The sequence below is a fragment of the Hyperolius riggenbachi genome, chromosome 9 (genome assembly GCF_040937935.1).
Source record: "Hyperolius riggenbachi isolate aHypRig1 chromosome 9, aHypRig1.pri, whole genome shotgun sequence".
NCBI lineage: Eukaryota > Metazoa > Chordata > Amphibia > Anura > Hyperoliidae > Hyperolius > Hyperolius riggenbachi.
Window position 1 is genome coordinate 25,402,513 of NC_090654.1, and position 17,014 is coordinate 25,419,526.

Sequence of the window (17,014 nt, forward strand, 5' to 3'; positions counted from 1 at the left end):
GGCAGAGGGCGTTGTTATTGGCCACCTTGGCCCAAGTTTCAACTAGCGTGTGTACACAGCTTTATGTCTAGTACACACCATGCAATTTCCCATCAGATTGATGGTACAATTCTCTACAAAAACTATCAGAAAAACGGACTGTAAATCAGATCGGACCCGTTAGAAATTATCGATTCGACCATCAATCCGACCGGAAATTGCATTGTGTGTACACAGCTTTAAGGTGGCCATACACTCGTTAGATTAGCAGCAGATAGATCATCAGATTTCTGATCTATCTGATGTGTTTAGGAACATTTTTTACTAGGAAAAGATTTCCAATAGATTTCAGTATGAAATCTATTGAAAATCGATCTGATGGCATTTTTTGCCATCAGATTTCCTTTAGGTCCAATGCAAAATGATAAGCAATCTCAACAGATCGACCTAGATTTTCCAGCCTGCCAGATCGATTGAAATCAGCCGCAAATCAATTGATTTCCGCAATCGATCGGCCGCTAATCGGCTCAGTGTATGGGCACCTTTAAGCCCAATCTACACGATACGATTCTTTGTACGATTCGATTAAGATTCTATTTACAATTCGATTAAATCCGACATGTCCGATCAGGATTCGATTCAATTAGATTTGCCATTGTTTTGCAATGGCAAATCGAACTGAATCGAATCCCGATCGGACATGTCGGATTTAATCGAATCGGAAATAGAATCGTAACCGAATCGTTCAAAGAATCGTATCGTGTAGATTGGGCTTAAGACGTCAGTCCTCTGGCAAATTATATCTTTGCTTTGCCGACATCCCTTTACCAGGCCCCCTGCCTGGGGAAAACCTGCAGTCCTGGTTCTGTTATCTCAGAGAGTTCCTATTGTTTTCCATTAGACAGTTCGGCACCAGACACACATCCCCCCATCCTCTTCCTCAAGCTGTCTACAAAGGAGCGGATCTGCAGGCAGCCAACTGCCATTTCCCAATAAACAACTTTATGGGAGCGCCATTTCATGACAACAGGTGTGCGACGGGGTCTACCGTACAATCTATTGTTCCCAGAAAATTCAGTGGGGTTTTGCCTAGATCAATCTGCCATTCTAACAAACACACATCCTGCTAGGCACAGGACCAATCGATAGTTACTGTCACATCTGATTTCAGCATTGACTCTTTCGGCAATCGGCCTTGTGACGCTGCCTTGTCACCGCCAGTTGCTAAGTCGCCCCTAGTGTAAAATGTACCCCCTCCTGCATTCATGGATTACTCTCCACTGCTTGCCGGATTCCTCTTCTGGGTTTGTGCCCCACGTAGTTGCCGGCAGCAACTACATTCCGGAGGCAACCACGAGGGGGTGAGAACCTGGAAGTTGAGTCCGGCGGGAGGCCGAGAGGTAATGTATAAATGACGGAGCACGAGGGGTACATTTACTGTTACCGCTGCACACCCGATTGAGCATGTAGGACTGGCATCTTGCAGTATGTCTAATCGATATATTCAACCATTTTCGGCCTGAAATTGGTCGAATCGTTGATTGGGCATGCTTTTGGCGGCGCCTATTATCCGATGTGATAATAATTATTACTTTGGCTGGTCAATCAGCCGCCAAATCGGTAGATATATGGGCGCCTTAAAGAGACACTGAAGTGAGAATAAGTCTCGCTTCAGTGCTTATATTCAGCAGGGGCATGTGTGCTATCCCGCGGCTAAACGGGGGTCCCTTACCTCCCCAATCCCCTCGTGGAGTCCCGGCCAGCGCTTCCGCATTCAGGCAGGGCTAATGGCCACAGCCCTGCCCCACGCGCGTCTGTCAGCGCGTATCTCCGCCTCTCCCCCGCCCCTCTCAGTCTTCCTTCACTGAGAGGGGCGGGGGAGAGGCGGCGATGCGCTGCTGATAGACGGTGCTGATAGGCAGGGCTGCAGCCTTTAGCCATGCCTCAAGAGCAGCAAAATCTACGACTAAGTTGGTCGTAGATTTTGCAGGGGGGGGGATTGGGGAGGTAAGGGACCCCCGTTTAGCCGCGGGATAGCACACATGCCCCTGCTGAATATAAGCACTGAAGTGAGATTTATTCTCGCTTCAGTGTCTCTTTAATGCCTGGTACACATGATGAGATTGTCCGGCAGATTTACTGCCAGATCGATTATTTACTACATGTCCAATCTGATTTTCTGATCGATTTTCCGATCGATTTTCCATTGAAGTGAACAGAAAATCAATCAAAAAAATTTATAAGAATTTAGATCGGACATGTTGGAAATAATCGATCTGGCAGTAAATCTGTTAGACAATCTCATGGAGTGTACCAGGCATAAGATCCTTTGTTTGTAGCATTGTGGCTGCATGTTCCACTTGTGTTTGCAATCCCTAAATAGCCTAATGCGGGGCATACATTTTTTTTTTTTTAATCAATCGAGCCGCTGATTGCTCGATTGATCATTTCCGACGTGTCCAATACCCCGCCGGATCCATTCCGCGCTCGATACCGGCCGCGCACAGGGACGCGCCACAATCTCATACCGTGTATCCCCAGCATAAGTCACATTTACACACACAAGCAGTACAGGCGATCTGGGGGGGTGGGTTTGGGGGTTAGAGGTCAGCATGTCTGAAATAGTTCACACGGCTTACAGAAAAGTAAATTAACAGTCAGGTGACTCGGGTGAAAGGTCACAATTTTTCCTCACGCAATCTTTACCTTGATCAGATAAATGCAATTGGAAATAAAATGTCGAAATACAACGATTATTTCACCATCAGTGAACCAATCTGTACTTCCTATCCAACACAACCGAATATAAAAGCGTTTCTTCCAATCGGCTAAATTGTTGCCAAACGATCACCATAAAAATCGTTCATACTCGATTTGGGATAACCACAAGGTTTATTCGATCCGATCGCATTTATCGAGAAATTCTTCCCTGAAAACTGGACCGTTTGTGGCCACCTTTAGTATCATGCTGGGAATACACAAGGCAACAACCCGTCCAATCAATGGGAATTGGGACGATTAGTTCATGTCCGATCTGTTTCTGATCCAGGAAGGGATTGATTTTGCGAAGTTATCATTGAAAAAATTGATCCTTTTATCGATTGGGAGCAGTTTGGACGTCCTTCCCATCCGATCACCCATCGATTGGACAGGAAATTGCATCATGTGTTCCCAGCATTACACCCACCACATTGGTGTGTTGCTTTATACAAATTTGGTATCTACACAGTACATATTAAAAAATATATAGTGATAGTACCCTATTTCAGATAGAATTATGCTTGATCCAAGGGATTAGTAGTACAGTGCAAGGAAGCTGACGCGACAGTTTCCCTAACCAGTTGCAACCGGCATTCAGCTGCTTCTTGAAATATGCCGGGTTTTCTGATGCAATCTTGCGGCGCTGTGTCATTTTTACATCAGCACGAGGCAGATCCTGTGACTATTCAGAGGACTCCATAAAAGGTCCATTTTAGGAGCTCTTCAAGGCTCCTGTTTGGTAAAATTACGGACCTTCTCTACTGGGGCCCCCATACTGGAATATCGTACTACCTTTAACCCCTAATGGCCCCCCCTTAAGGCTTGTACACACAGGGAGCAGAAATTGTCTGAAATGATCGATAGACGATTCCTCATTCAGATTTCGTTTAGAAATAAACCAACGACCCACGACGATGAGCATTTCAAGCGACCATCACGATGGGTCACTACGGCAGATAATCGTTTATAGTCATCAGTGTGTACAAAACAATAAACGATTATTAAACAATGGGTCCGTGAAGTCTATGGCACTTCAATCGTTTAACGATTCGATCGTTTAGTTTATCATCTATATTTTAAAAGACAGATCGTAAAATGATCGTTCACCGGTTGTTTCTCAGGATTCTATCTTTCCGTGTGTATGTAGCTTCAGCATAGGACAGTTGTACGAGGCTACAGACATAGCAGGATAAGGGCTGAATGTAATAAATATGCCACAAAAAGGCTCAATGTCCACCAATTGTCCCATTTTGTCCTGTTGACCACCTATCTGTCTAGAATTGACCGCCAATTACCCTAAAAACACATTATTTCACTTACCAGGAATATCTCCGACCCCGTCGTTGTTGGAGTCTTTGAAGGTCTCGGGGTCTCCCAGCTGGTAAAGGGGTCCCTTGTTCCACCATTCAGTTGCAGGGAGAGGACGGCAGCGGGGGGCTTGGACGATGATGACCACGGCCCCGGCCAGCATGCCTGCCCAGCCGAGCCAGAACAGGACGAGCAGCGCCCAGCGGACCCTCACCCACCCCGGGGTGCCGGCCACCTTCAGCAGCTCTTCTTTGGACAGGCCAGTGAACTTCTGGGCCCGGGTGTCATTGTCTTCGTCCTCCAGCTTCACCTTCACAACACCGTTCTTCTCGCCTCCTCCAACAGGGGGGTCCCCGATATCCGCCGCCATCGGCTGCTTCTCCGGGTCGATCTCATTTAACTCCACATCCTTCATGTCTAGGGCTGTGTCTTGTGTCATGCTGAAGGGTGCCTAAAAACGATCAAGAAAGGTAATAAACAGAAATCAACCAATCAATCAAAATGATAAACAAAAGACCAAAAATTATTTTTGAAAAAATAAGTCCAAAAATCACAACATTTATGGAAAAAAACGGAGGCGGTTCATACTTAGTGTATTGGAGTGTTTTGTCAGTTGCTGAGTCCAGGCGTCAGTGTTTGTCTTGGTGGAAGCTCTGCTGTGTTCTGGGCAGCCGTACAACAATGCCTTGCAGTATATTCCTGAGAATCTCCTATTACACAGATCCCTGCCCCTCCCCTTTTACTGCAGGAACCGCCCCCTGCTTCTCTTTTAAGGGGGAACAGATGTGAGTGTTGTCATGGGCACACATGGAGAAAAAAAAAGGGGAAAAAAAAGACAAAAGAGATACAGTAGAAAAAAACAACAGTTTAAAGGGGTTCTTTGGGGGGGGGGGGGGGGGGGGGAGTAGGCAGTTAAAAAATGTGACAGATGACAGGTTTTGGGCCAGTCCATCTTTTTAAGGGGGATTCTCAGGGCTTTCTTTGTTTTCAACAGCATTTCCTGAACAACAGTTGCAAAATCTAACTGACATAATAGTGATCAAGTGATTAGGGAGGCCGGCTGGTATCTTGCTATTTTGGCAGTTAAACTGCTGTTCAGGAAATGCTGTTGAAAACAAAGAAAGCCCTGAGAAAAAAAAGATGGACTGGCCCACAACCTGTCATCTGTCACATTTTTTAACTGCCTACTTTTTTCGCGAAAGAACCCCTTTAAAGGTTTGAGCGATTACATTGAGCGATTTTGGTGGCCAATGGACCAAATCTCTCTCTGATCGAATCTGATCAGAAAGGGATCTGTTGGCCGCCATAAACCGCAGGCCCATGCCCGATCGATTTCGGCATGAAATCTTTAAGGAATCACCATAGTGACGCCGCCTTGCCGCTCCCAGGGGTCTCCCCTCAAATGTAGATTCACCCGCTGGTGCCCGTGCATTAATACGTTAATTGCCTGGCTTCAAACGCTGTCTCCGCACGCTTTTTCCTCATTCGCCCCCGACTTTATTTAGGGGGACGCAGACGGGGGTTTCAGTCACGTTCGTTGTTGGGGATTATTGCACGCAGTTACCGCCGCGCACCTGGTTAGCATGTCGACCCGAGATTTTTCAGCATGTCCAATCGAGACATGCAACCAATTTATACCTGGTTTTATTCGATTCAATAATAATTATCGAATCTGATGGTCGATCAGCCAAGTCGACAGATTTATGGCCACCTTAAAGGAGAACTGTAGTGAGAGATATATGGAGGCTGCCATATTTATTTCCTTTTAAGCAATACCAGTTGCCTGGCTATTCAGCTAATCCTCTGCCTCTAATACTTTCAGCCATAGGCCCTGAACAAGCATGCAGCAGATCAGGTGTTTCTGACCAATGTAGACAGATATGACAAGATTAGCTGCATGCTGGTTTCTGGTGTGATTCAGACACTTCTTTAGGCAAATAGACCATCAGGGCTGCCAGGCAACTGGTATTGCTTAAAATGAAATAAATATGGCAGCCTCCATATCCCTCTCACTACAGTTCTCCTTTAAAGAGAACCCGAGGCAGGCAGATGAGACACAGAGGCATGTTCTCTGCCTCATGACATGTTTGTGTGCCCCCACCATCGCCGCGCTATAGCCCCCCCAGATTTTGTCGCCATCTCAGAGGTAAACACAGGGGAGAGGGGTTCCCTGTTCAAAACACCCGCCAGGGGTGTTCTTACAGGATCTCCAGAGCTGCCATTGGGCAGCTCTCTTTCCTTGGCCATGCCCCCTGCTGCTCCCCCACCTCCCTGCATGCTGGATGAGAGAATTCATCTTAAAGTGGGCCAGTGCGACCCACAGGAGAGGCGATTTTTGCAGCTACCTGATCCGCTCAGCTCCCTCGGATCAGGTAGCCTACTTTTTTTTCATTTTTTTTAGCCCACCTCGGGCAGCTTCAGACTTTTGGCAGCATCGTGTTTAACCATGCTAAACATTTCCCACCATCGATTCCCGTCATTTGGTTGTCGTGTTATGTTTTAAGCCCCCAAGCGGACACAGGAGTGCTGAACATAGCCAATCCTAGACGCTACCTGAAACGTCCAGAACGAGAGAAAACAACAGAATCGAACCCAGTGTTTACGCGAATAACTAGAAAAGCCAGTGCCATTGACAGAATTTGAGCGGCCGCAAATGCTGTGTTTAATGCACCTGCGAACTGGTCGTAACATTTTAAAATAGTCCCATACTCTGTACATACACTTCATCAACTTTGTAAAAAAAAAAAAAAAAAAGAGAGAGAGCGATCCTCAACAGGTTACGATAAATCAATGATGTCGGAGCATGGTCAGATTACACAACAGCACAATGGCAGGGAGCCTGCTGTGCAGATGGACTGACGAACCCGTGCTGCAGCAAACTTTTCAGAATTCTGAATCGTGATTGGCCAAAAACTGGACAGTCAGTGACAGGACTATGTCCTTTGTAAAGTGCTGCAGAAGATGTCAGTGCTATTTAAATGCATAATAATTATATGGGAGGACATTAGACTATGACTATGATAGGGATTAGATTGTGAGCTCCTCTGAGGACAGTCAGTGACATGACTTTGTACTCTGTAATGTGCTGCAGAAGATGTCAGAGCTATATAAATACATAATAATAATAATATGGTAGGACATTAGACTATGACTATATTGGGATTAGATTGTGAGCTCCTCTGAGGACAGTCAGTGACATGACTATGTACTCTGTAAAGTGCTGCAGAAGATGGCAGTGCTATATAAATGCATAATAATAATATGGGAAGACATTAGACTATAACTATGGGGGATTAGATTGTGAGCTCCTCTGAGGACAGTCAGTGACATGACTATGTACTCTGTAACGTGCTGCAGAAGATGTCAGTGCTATATAAATACATAATAATAATATGGTACGAGATTAGGGTTGCCAGGTGTCCGGTTTTAGACCGGACAGTCCGGTTTTTGGCCGCTGTGTCCTGTCCAAAAAGGCATGTTAAACCGGACAATTAAGATGTCCGGTTTTATGCCTTTTGCCACTTGCCGCCAGTAACTCCGAAACATCCGTTCATCAGCCGTTTCGGAGTCACAGAGATCATTCTGCCCGATTAGCAATAGGGATTCGGGAAGCACTACTGTGGATATGGCACCGCCCCTGTTTGTCATCACATCACAATACTGAGATCCGCCTCCAACATGGCGGCCTGTACGGCTCCGAAGTTGCGACATGGTGATGTACGACATGCCGCGCTAACTTGTGTGCGCATGCGCAGTGTCTGTAGTGAGGCTGTCTCCTGATGGTGGGAGCGGGGTTTTCCTGCAGTTTGTAATTCTGCAAAACTGTGCAGGACTCGTCACCAGCAGTATGGCGTTCAACTTCGGATCTGCTACAGGGGCCAGAACTAACCCAGGTAGGAAGATAGTGAGAGATGGGGACACAAAGCTCGGGGGGTGTTGTATAGAAGCAGCACGCTGTCACACATCATGCTTGTCAAACCTTATGTTACTGCTGTCTCTCAACACGATTACAGCAATTGAAATACAGTTTGATTATGAAGTCAGTGTAGCCCGTTTTGGGTAACAGGCCCGCCACCCGTCCGCCAGCGCTGCGCGACCGCTGATTCGCTGCCTGGCTGTCGGTCAAAGGCACAGCCAGCCAGCTTACGCGGCGTAAGTTATGCCAGCTTAAGTACCGCCCCCGAGCCCGCGCTTCCCGACGTTGCTACGTGTAATGCTTGTGCATTTACTGGTGAAAAGCGGTCTCTTATTATGTGCATTTACTGGTGAAAAGTGGTCTCTTATGTGCATGTACTGGTGAGGACAGTTAGTGACATGGCTATGTACTCTGTAATGTGCTGCAGAAGATGTCAGTGCTATATAGATACATAATAATAATATGGTATGGCATTACACTATAACTATGGAGGATTAGAGGATTAAAACATTTTTAAAAAGCCCATTGCTTAGCCCCACTCTACATAAAAGTGCGCTTCTGACTCCGCCCCTAACTCCACCCCCTGTCCGGTTTTCTCCATCAGCCGACCTGGCAACCCTATACGAGATTAGACTATGACTATAGTAGGATTAGATTGTGAGCTCCTCTGAGGACAGTCAGTAACATGACTATGTACTCTGTAAAGTGCTGCAGAAGATGTCAGTGCTATATAGATACATAATAATAATATGGTAGGGCATTACACTATAACTATGGAGGATTAGATTGTGAGCTCCTCTGTTGACAGTCAGTGACATGACTATGTACTCTGGAATGTGCTGCAGAAGATGTCAGTGCTATATGAACACATAATAATAATACGGTAGGACATTAGACTATGATAGGATTAGAGTGTGAGCTCCTGTGAGGACACTAGTGAGTGACATAACTATGTGCTCTGTAAAGTGCTGCAGAAGATGTCACTGCTATATGAATAAATAAATAATAATGTGCAGTTGGTGTGACTGTTGACAATGTATTTTTCCATCATTAAAGACTTATCATATAGGATACTTACTTATGTTATTGGTATCACTTTAGCCAAGTTTATTGACTACGTCCACCTTTAGGAGCCTGTTATCATTCAGCGCTGCACTGCAGTGGGAGGACTGTACCATGGGCACCACTGGGGGTGACTACAGACTTGTGAAATATTTACCTTATTATCCCTTACCTCCCTGCAGCTGCCGTATATACTGGAGTTACATAGAATTGAGGAACACACAGTGGAGGAGGGTGCGGGGCTCACACGGGTGAACTCATCTATTGCAGTAATATCCCCCCTCCCCCGCTCTAAGTGGAATGGAATCTCCCTACAGCCGGCCGGCCGGCCGGCCGGTGACGTCACATGCGGAAGTGTCTGCTGAGGGTACGAGGGGGGCTCTGTACTGACAGCGGGGGGAGGGGCGCTGTTGTTGTGAGGAGAAGGGAAGCCATTTTGTCAGGCTGCTGTCGTATTCCTTATGTCACATGGCGCTGCTTATTGAGCTCAGCATCATCCCCTTGTGCTGTATATACTGTATAGAAGGACGTTGCTGGCTCCTCCCAGCTCTCCCTGTGTTGTATATAGTGTATGGGAGGACATTGCAGGCTCCTCCCAGCTCTACCTGTGCTGTATATAGTGTATGGGAGGACATTGCTGGCTCCTCCCAGCTCTACCTGTGCTGTATATAGTGTGTGGGAGGACATTGCTGGCTCCTCCCAGCTCTACCTGTGCTGTATATAGTGTGTGGGAGGACATTGCTGGCTCCTCCCAGCTCTTCCTGTGCTGTATATACTGTATGGAAAGAAATTGCAGGCTCCTCCCAGCTCTCCCTAGGGTTGCTAGGTGTCCGGTTTTACACCGGACAGTCCGGTTTTTGTGCGCTGTGTCCAGTGTAAAAAAACATGCTAAACCGGACAATTAAGTTGTCCGGTTTTAGAGCCCCCCCGCAGCGCAGGAGGAGAACAGCGCAGCAGAGAGAGAGCTGGGAGCAGCGGTGGAGAAGGGGGGCAATCTCCCCCCCCTTCCCTCACCTTAGGGAGCTCTCTCTCCCCCGCTGTCTCCTCCAATATGATGTGCAGGGCTGGCGAGTGGCTGCAGGCGGAACTTACCTCTGTGTCGCTCCAGCGCCGGAAGTTCGGGTCCCGCAGCCGCTGAGAATCTCATTCATGAGCCGGACAACACTATCAGTCTGAATAGTGTTGTCCGGCTCATGAATGATTCGGATCTTTGATCCGGATCTTTTTTGAGTCGAAACTCAGCGGCTGCGGGACCCGAACTTCCGGCGCCTGCGACACAGAGGTAAGTTCCGCCCGCAGCCACCCGCCAGCCTGCACATCAATATTGGAGGAGACAGCGGGGGAGAGAGACAGCACCCTAAGGTGAGGGAAGAAGGGGGGGGGGGAGATTGCCCCCCTTCCCCCCGCCCCTGGCTACCTATTCTGGGCACATATAGCCCCTGGCTACCTATTCCGGGCACATATACCCCCTGGCTACCTATTCTGGGCACATATAGCCCCTGGCTACCTATTCTGGGCACATATAGCCCCTGGCTACCTATTCTGGGCACATATAGCCCCTGGCTACCTATTCCGGGCACATATACCCCCTGGCTACCTATTCCGGGCACATATACCCCCTGGCTACCTATTCCGGGCACATATACCCCCTGGCTACCTATTCCGGGCACATATAGCCCCTGGCTACCTATTCCGGGCACATATAGCCCCTGGCTACCTATTCTGGGCACATATAGCCCCTGGCTACCTATTCTGGGCACATATACCCCCTGGCTACCTATTCTGGGCACATATACCCCCTGGCTACATATACTGGGACATATATACCCCTGCCTACGTATACTGGGACATTTACACCCCTGCCTACATATACTGGGACATATATACCCCCTGGCTACATATACTGGGCACATATATCCCTGGCTACATATACTGGGAACACTGGCTGTTTGTCATTATGTGCATTTAGTGGTGAAAAGCTGTCTCTTTTGTGCATTTACTGGTGAAAAGCTGTCTCTTATTATGTGCATTTACTGGTGAAAAGCTGTGTCTTATTATGTGCATTTACTGGTGAAAAGCTGTCTCTTGTGCATTTACTGGGGAAAAGCTGTCTCTTATTATGTGCATTTACTGGCGAAAAGGTGTCTCTTATAATGTGCATTTACTGGTGAAAAGCTGTCTCTTATGTGCAGTTACTGGTGAAAAACTGTCTCTTATGTGCACTGGACCAGTACTACTGGTGAGGACAGTTAGTGACATGGCTATGTACTCTGTAATGTGCTGTAGAAGATGTCAGTGCGATATAAATACTATAAAAAATTTTTTAAAAAAAGCCCATTGCTTAGCCCCACTCTACATAAAAGTGCGCTTCTGACTCCGCCCCTAACTCCACCCCTAACTCCACCCCCTGTCCGGTTTTCTCCATCAGCCGACCTGGCAACCCTAGCTCTCCCTGTGCTGTATATAAAGTATGGGAGGACATTGCTGGCTCCTCCCAGCTCTACCTGTGCTGTATATAGTATATGGGAGGACATTGCAGGCTCCTCCCAGCTCTTCCTGTGCTGTATATAGTGTATGGGAGGACATTGCAGGCTCCTCCCAGCTCTTCCTGTGCTGTATATAGTGTATGGGAGGACATTGCTGGCTCCTCCCAGCTCTACCTGTGCTGTATATAGTATATGGGAGGACATTGCAGGCTCCTCCCAGCTCTTCCTGTGCTGTATATAGTGTATGGGAGGACATTGCAGGCTCCTCCCAGCTCTCCCTGTGCTGTATATACTGTATGGGAGGACATTGCAGGCTCCTCCCAGCTCTTCCTGTGCTGTATATAGTGTGTGGGAGGACATTGCAGGCTCCTCCCAGCTCTACCTGTGCTGTATATAGTGTATGGGAGGACATTGTTGGCTCCTCCCAGCTCTACCTGTGCTGTATACAGTGTATGGGAGGACGTTGCTGGCTCCTCCCAGCTCTCCCTGTGCTGTATATAGTGTATGGGTGGACATTGCTGGCTCCTCCCAGCTCTCCCTGTGCTGTATATAGTGTATGGGAGGACATTGCTGGCTCCTCCCAGCTCTCCCTGTGCTGTATATAGTGTATGGGAGGACATTGCAGGCTCCTCCCAGCTCTTCCTGTGCTGTATATAGTGTATGGGAGGACATTGCTGGCTCCTCCCAGCTCTCCCTGTGCTGTATATAGTGTATGGGAGGACATTGCAGGCTCCTCCCAGCTCTTCCTGTGCTGTATATAGTGTATGGGAGGACATTGCTGGCTCCTCCCGGCTCTCCCTGTGCTGTATATAGTGTATGGTAGGACATTGCTGGCTCCTCCCAGCTCTACCTGTGCTGTATATAGTGTATGGGAGAACATTGCTGGCTCCTCCCAGCTCTACCTGTGCTGTATATAGGGGACACTAGAGGCAAAGGCGGGCACAGAGGAGGTACAGGGGAGTGGACAGAGATGGCACAATGTTCCGACTTAAAAACATATTCAGGTTAAGAACGAACCTACGTTCCCTACCTGGTTCGTTAATCGGGGACTACCTGTATAACAAAATACACTTTAAATTTTCAGTTCAGGTTTGCTTTAAACATTTACAAAATAGGTTGAATGTTTTGCGGTCTCTAATCAGTGGCAGCCTATTAAGTGTCCCAGAGTTGGAAAGAGGTCAATAGTTCATATATTTTATCTCTCCCTGACCTCAGAAGTTGTAATCTGCCAGGAAAGCTTTTATGGCTGCAATTTGCTTATCAGTGATGCTTACTATCTTCCCGACAAGACAGAAGCTGTCACTTCCATGCCTAGAGATTATCTCTTTCAGGCAGCAAAATAAAACAAGTAAAACAGCCTGGTTATTAATATATTTTGTACTGTACATACACGTTTATCTCATCATGTCACATGTCTTCGTGTACCGAGGCAACATGTGACAAACCTAAAGCGAAAATAAACCGATGAGATAATGAATTGTATGTGTAGTACAGCTAAGAAATTGAACATTAGTAGCAAAGAAAATAGTCTCATATTGTTTTCAGGCACAGAAAGAATTAAAAACTACTTCAGTTATGCAAAAGAGCTTCTCTGAGCTCTTTGACCCACTGGGTGGAATACAGTCCTGTTTTCTAAAGCACTTGAACAGCCAAAAAACAGACACAGCTTGAGATAAGGTTTTACTGTAGGAAAGTTCAAAGGGGCATTATTTCTGCTTTGTTTTACAGCTTAAAGTGAACCTCCAGACTAAAAATCTACTCAGCAGCACTGAAAAGGCCTGGTGTTTCTTTAACAGTTTCACAGCATCAGAACTTTGTTTTTCTTACCCAAGCCTCATTTTTAGCTGCAGAGAAGAAAACTGCCCGGGCATTTTTCCCCTGATGCTGTGCAAAGCATGATGGGATTTCTGATGTTGTTGTTCTCATTCTACTTTTTTGGCGCAAATTTGGTTTTTTTAAATTTTGAATTTGAGATTTGAAGCCTAGCGTGTGCAGCTAGGAGGGGTGATCACTGATCAGGACAGTTGGAACTGTGTCTCATGCTCCCTGTCACCTCCTTTCAACCAAAAAGATGGCTGCCGCCATGAAAAAGATGGCTGCCCCCATGAAATCACAAACATTTGCCTGTTCTTTTAAAACAGGGTGGGTAAGAGATTATATATATATATTTAATTAACATAACTAATGTAACTTAATGACAGTAGGTTTGTGTAGGCTGAAGTTCCCCTTTAAGGGCTGGGCAGAGAGATGGGCAAAGAAAAAGATTTGATACTTACCCGAGGCTTCCTCCAGCCCCATGAGCAGCGATTCGTCCCTCGCCATCCTCTCCAGGGCCTCCGTTCTCCTTGTATCGGTTCCAGTATTCTGGCTTAGTTGCAACAGTCGGCTGTTGTACACATGTGCGGCCCCTACGCGTATACGTGTGGGCGATTAACCAATCGATTGGCAACATGCGGTGATTACGGGCATCAAGGCGGATCGGATCTTTAAGATCCCTGATGACTCCCAAACAAAGTGCCGTGAACGTCTGAACTTTCATTTGCGCCCACCGTGTGCCATCGCATGTTCCTGTGGTAGGAAGATGGATCGGGAAATGCTTGTGCGTTGAGTCACGTCGCCGCAGGTTCGCCGATCCATCTTTAGGTGAGTATGTACCTTTAAAGGAAACCTAAAGTCATTAAAAAAAAACATTTACCTGGGGCTTCTACCAACTAGCTGCAGTCGCCCTGTGCCTGCTGGGGAAAAAACTATCCTCCCGTCCCCCATAGCATCCCAGTTTCGTTTTGGTGGCTCAGCCACTTGATGGCCACTGCCTGGCCCTGGCCGCACATGTCCTCGATCGCGCTCCCGTTGCAGCACAGCATGCACAGTACAAGAAAATCTTCTGGCGAATGAAGCATGATCAGGGGAGCGCAGACACAGTGACCATCAGCCGAAAACGAAATTGGGGACCAGAGGATCACTTAGTGACAGGCCAGCTGCAGATTTGTTTAATCAGAATCGAAAATCGGATCGTATAAACAATCGGAATCACATGTAGTGTGCAAGAGGCCTTAAACTATTTTGTGTTTTTTTTTTAATGACTTTAGGATTCCTTTAAGGGCTCTTACACAGTGGGACGTTGCGTTGCAGGGGATGCTAAGGTCGCATAACGTTCCCCTATGGTGGTGCTAAAGGTGGACGCTACATAGAGCCGCGTTATGTGGCTCTTGGTGCGCCGTTTTCGTTCGATAGAACCGGCAATGATTCATATGAATCATTGCTAGCAGGCAGTGAACCGAGAATGATTTATATGAATCATTGCTAGCAGGCAGAGAACCGAGAATGATTCATATGAATCATTGCTAGCAGCCAGAAACCAAGAATGATTCATATGGATCATTGCTAGCAGGCAGAGAACCGAGAATGATTCATATGAATCATTGCTAGCAGGCTGATAACCGAGAATGATTTATATGAATCATTGCTAGCAGGCAGAGAATGATTCATATGAATCATTGCTAGCAGGCAGAGAATGATTCATATGAATCATTGCTAGCAGGCAGAGAATGATTTATATGAATCATTGCTAGCAGGCAGAGAATGATTCATATGAATCATTGCTAGCAGGAAGAGAACCACAGTGCAGTGACTATTAATTAGCCAATAAAACAACATTACTGAGCATGTGCAAACAGTCTAACGTGGCTAAAACCGCGTATAACGCACAGCTTGCTGCACTTTCATAGAACGTGCAGTGTTACACAGTGTTACGCAACGTGGGCACTGTGAGCAGCCCATTGATTTTTCATTGCTGTGAGTTGGGCTTAAAGAGAACCCGAGGTGTGTTTAAAGAATGTTATCTGCATACAGAGGCTGGATCTGCCTATACAGCCCAGCCTCTGTTGCTATCCCAAACCCCCCTAAGGTCCCCCTGCACTCTGCAATACCTCATAAATCACAGCCGTGCTGTGAGGCTGTGTTTACATCTGTAGTGTCAGTCTCAGCTGCTCCCCCGCCTCCTGCATAGCTCCGGTCCCTGCCCCCGTCCCTTCCCTCCAATCAGCAGGGAGGGAAGGGATGCAGGCGGGGACTGGAGTTCTGCAGGAGGCGGGGAGAGCAGCAGACTGACACTATAGAGATAAACACAGCCAGCTCTGACAAGCTGTTTGTCAGCAGCGTGGCTGTGATTTATAAGGGATTGCAGAGTGCAGGGGGACCTTAGGGGGGTTTGGGATAGCAACAGAGGCTGGGCTGTAAAGGCAGATCCAGCCTCTGTATGCAGATAATGTTCTTCAAACCCACCTCGGGTTCTCTTTAAGGGACACTTAAAGAGACTGCTTCAGAGCTCATAGTTAGCAGGGGCATGTGTGCCCCTGCTAAACCGCCGCTATCCCGCGGCTAAACGAGGGTCCCTGACCCCCCGAAATCCCCTCCGAGCAGCGGGGGATCTCTTCCGGATTGAGGCAGGGCTAACCGCCGCAGCCCTGCCCCACGCGCGTCTGCCAGCGCGTATCTCCGCCTCTCCCCCGCCCCTCTCAGTCTTCCTTCACTGAGAGGGGCGGGGAGAGGCGGCGATGCGCCGCTAATAGACGCGACTAGAGGCAGGGCTGCAGCCGTTAGCCCTGCCTCTAGGAGCAGCAAAATCTACGACCAATTTAATCGTTGAATTTGCAGGGGTGGGTTTGGGGATGAAGGGACCCCTGTTTAGCTGCTGGAAAGCGGCGTTTTAGCAGGGGCACACATGCCCCTGCTAACTATGGCTCTGAAGCGAGAATTATTCTCGCTTCAGAGTCTCTTTAAGCCAGGAATAAAAAATCAGTTTTACTTGCCTGGGGCTTCTACCAGCCCCCTCCAGACATCCTGTGCCCTTGCAGTCACTCACAGAGCCTCCTGTCCACCGCCGCCAGCTGGGCGCTATTGTGGATGGGAACGCAAATAAAAATACGCGTGGCCAGGCCTGTCGAGCACGTCAGTGAAAACGAAACTAGCTGGCGGTGGGAGATCGGAGGCTTCGTGAGCAGTGTTGCTCATCCAGATTCCGGATATCCGAACTACCCAGATAATCCAAACTTTATCCACTATCCGAACTTTGAATAGCAATTCCGATATTTTTCAAAATCCGAATAGACTTTCCGAGCTATTTAATTGAGTATTGTTTACAATATTCATTTATAGATTAGTTAGTTTGCCTATTGTAAGATCTTTCCTCTCCCTGATTTACATTCTGACATTTGTCACTGGTGGTGACATCTTTAGTCCTGCCAGGTGATCTCTACGGAATGTTCATTACTGAGAGTTCTATGCACAGAGAGAGATGCTGCTTGCTTGGCTCTTTTGAAAAAGCTATTATTTCCCACACTGCAAAAAGGTGATGCAACAGACAGTGAACTGTCAGGACCATGGTCCAGACATCAAACTGTGGGAGGGGTTTCAACTACAACATCAGCCATACAGAGCCCCCTGATGATCTATTTGAGAAAAGGTAAAGATTTCCTGTGGGAAAAGTGTAATAGCTACTGAT

At 47.3% G+C, this 17,014-nt stretch overlaps 1 protein-coding gene across 2 annotated transcripts in view; it reads right to left on the bottom strand.

Annotated features, from left to right (window-relative positions):
- SLC3A2 (solute carrier family 3 member 2) overlaps positions 1-9,298 on the bottom strand; it is a 29,075-nt gene extending 19,777 nt beyond the window's left edge. Inside the window, exons 1-2 of one of the 2 annotated variants that reach the window (XM_068252180.1) lie at positions 9,042-9,298; positions 4,060-4,498 (exon numbers count right to left, since the gene is read on the bottom strand). In XM_068252180.1, coding sequence (XP_068108281.1) covers positions 4,060-4,486 — 427 coding nt within the window. In that variant the 5' untranslated portion in view covers positions 4,487-4,498; positions 9,042-9,298. Of the gene's footprint in view, positions 1-4,059; positions 4,499-4,635; positions 4,745-9,041 lie in introns of those variants that run through there. The other variant, XM_068252179.1, reaches the window with a different exon arrangement.
- Between the last annotated feature and the right edge of the window lie 7,716 nt (positions 9,299-17,014).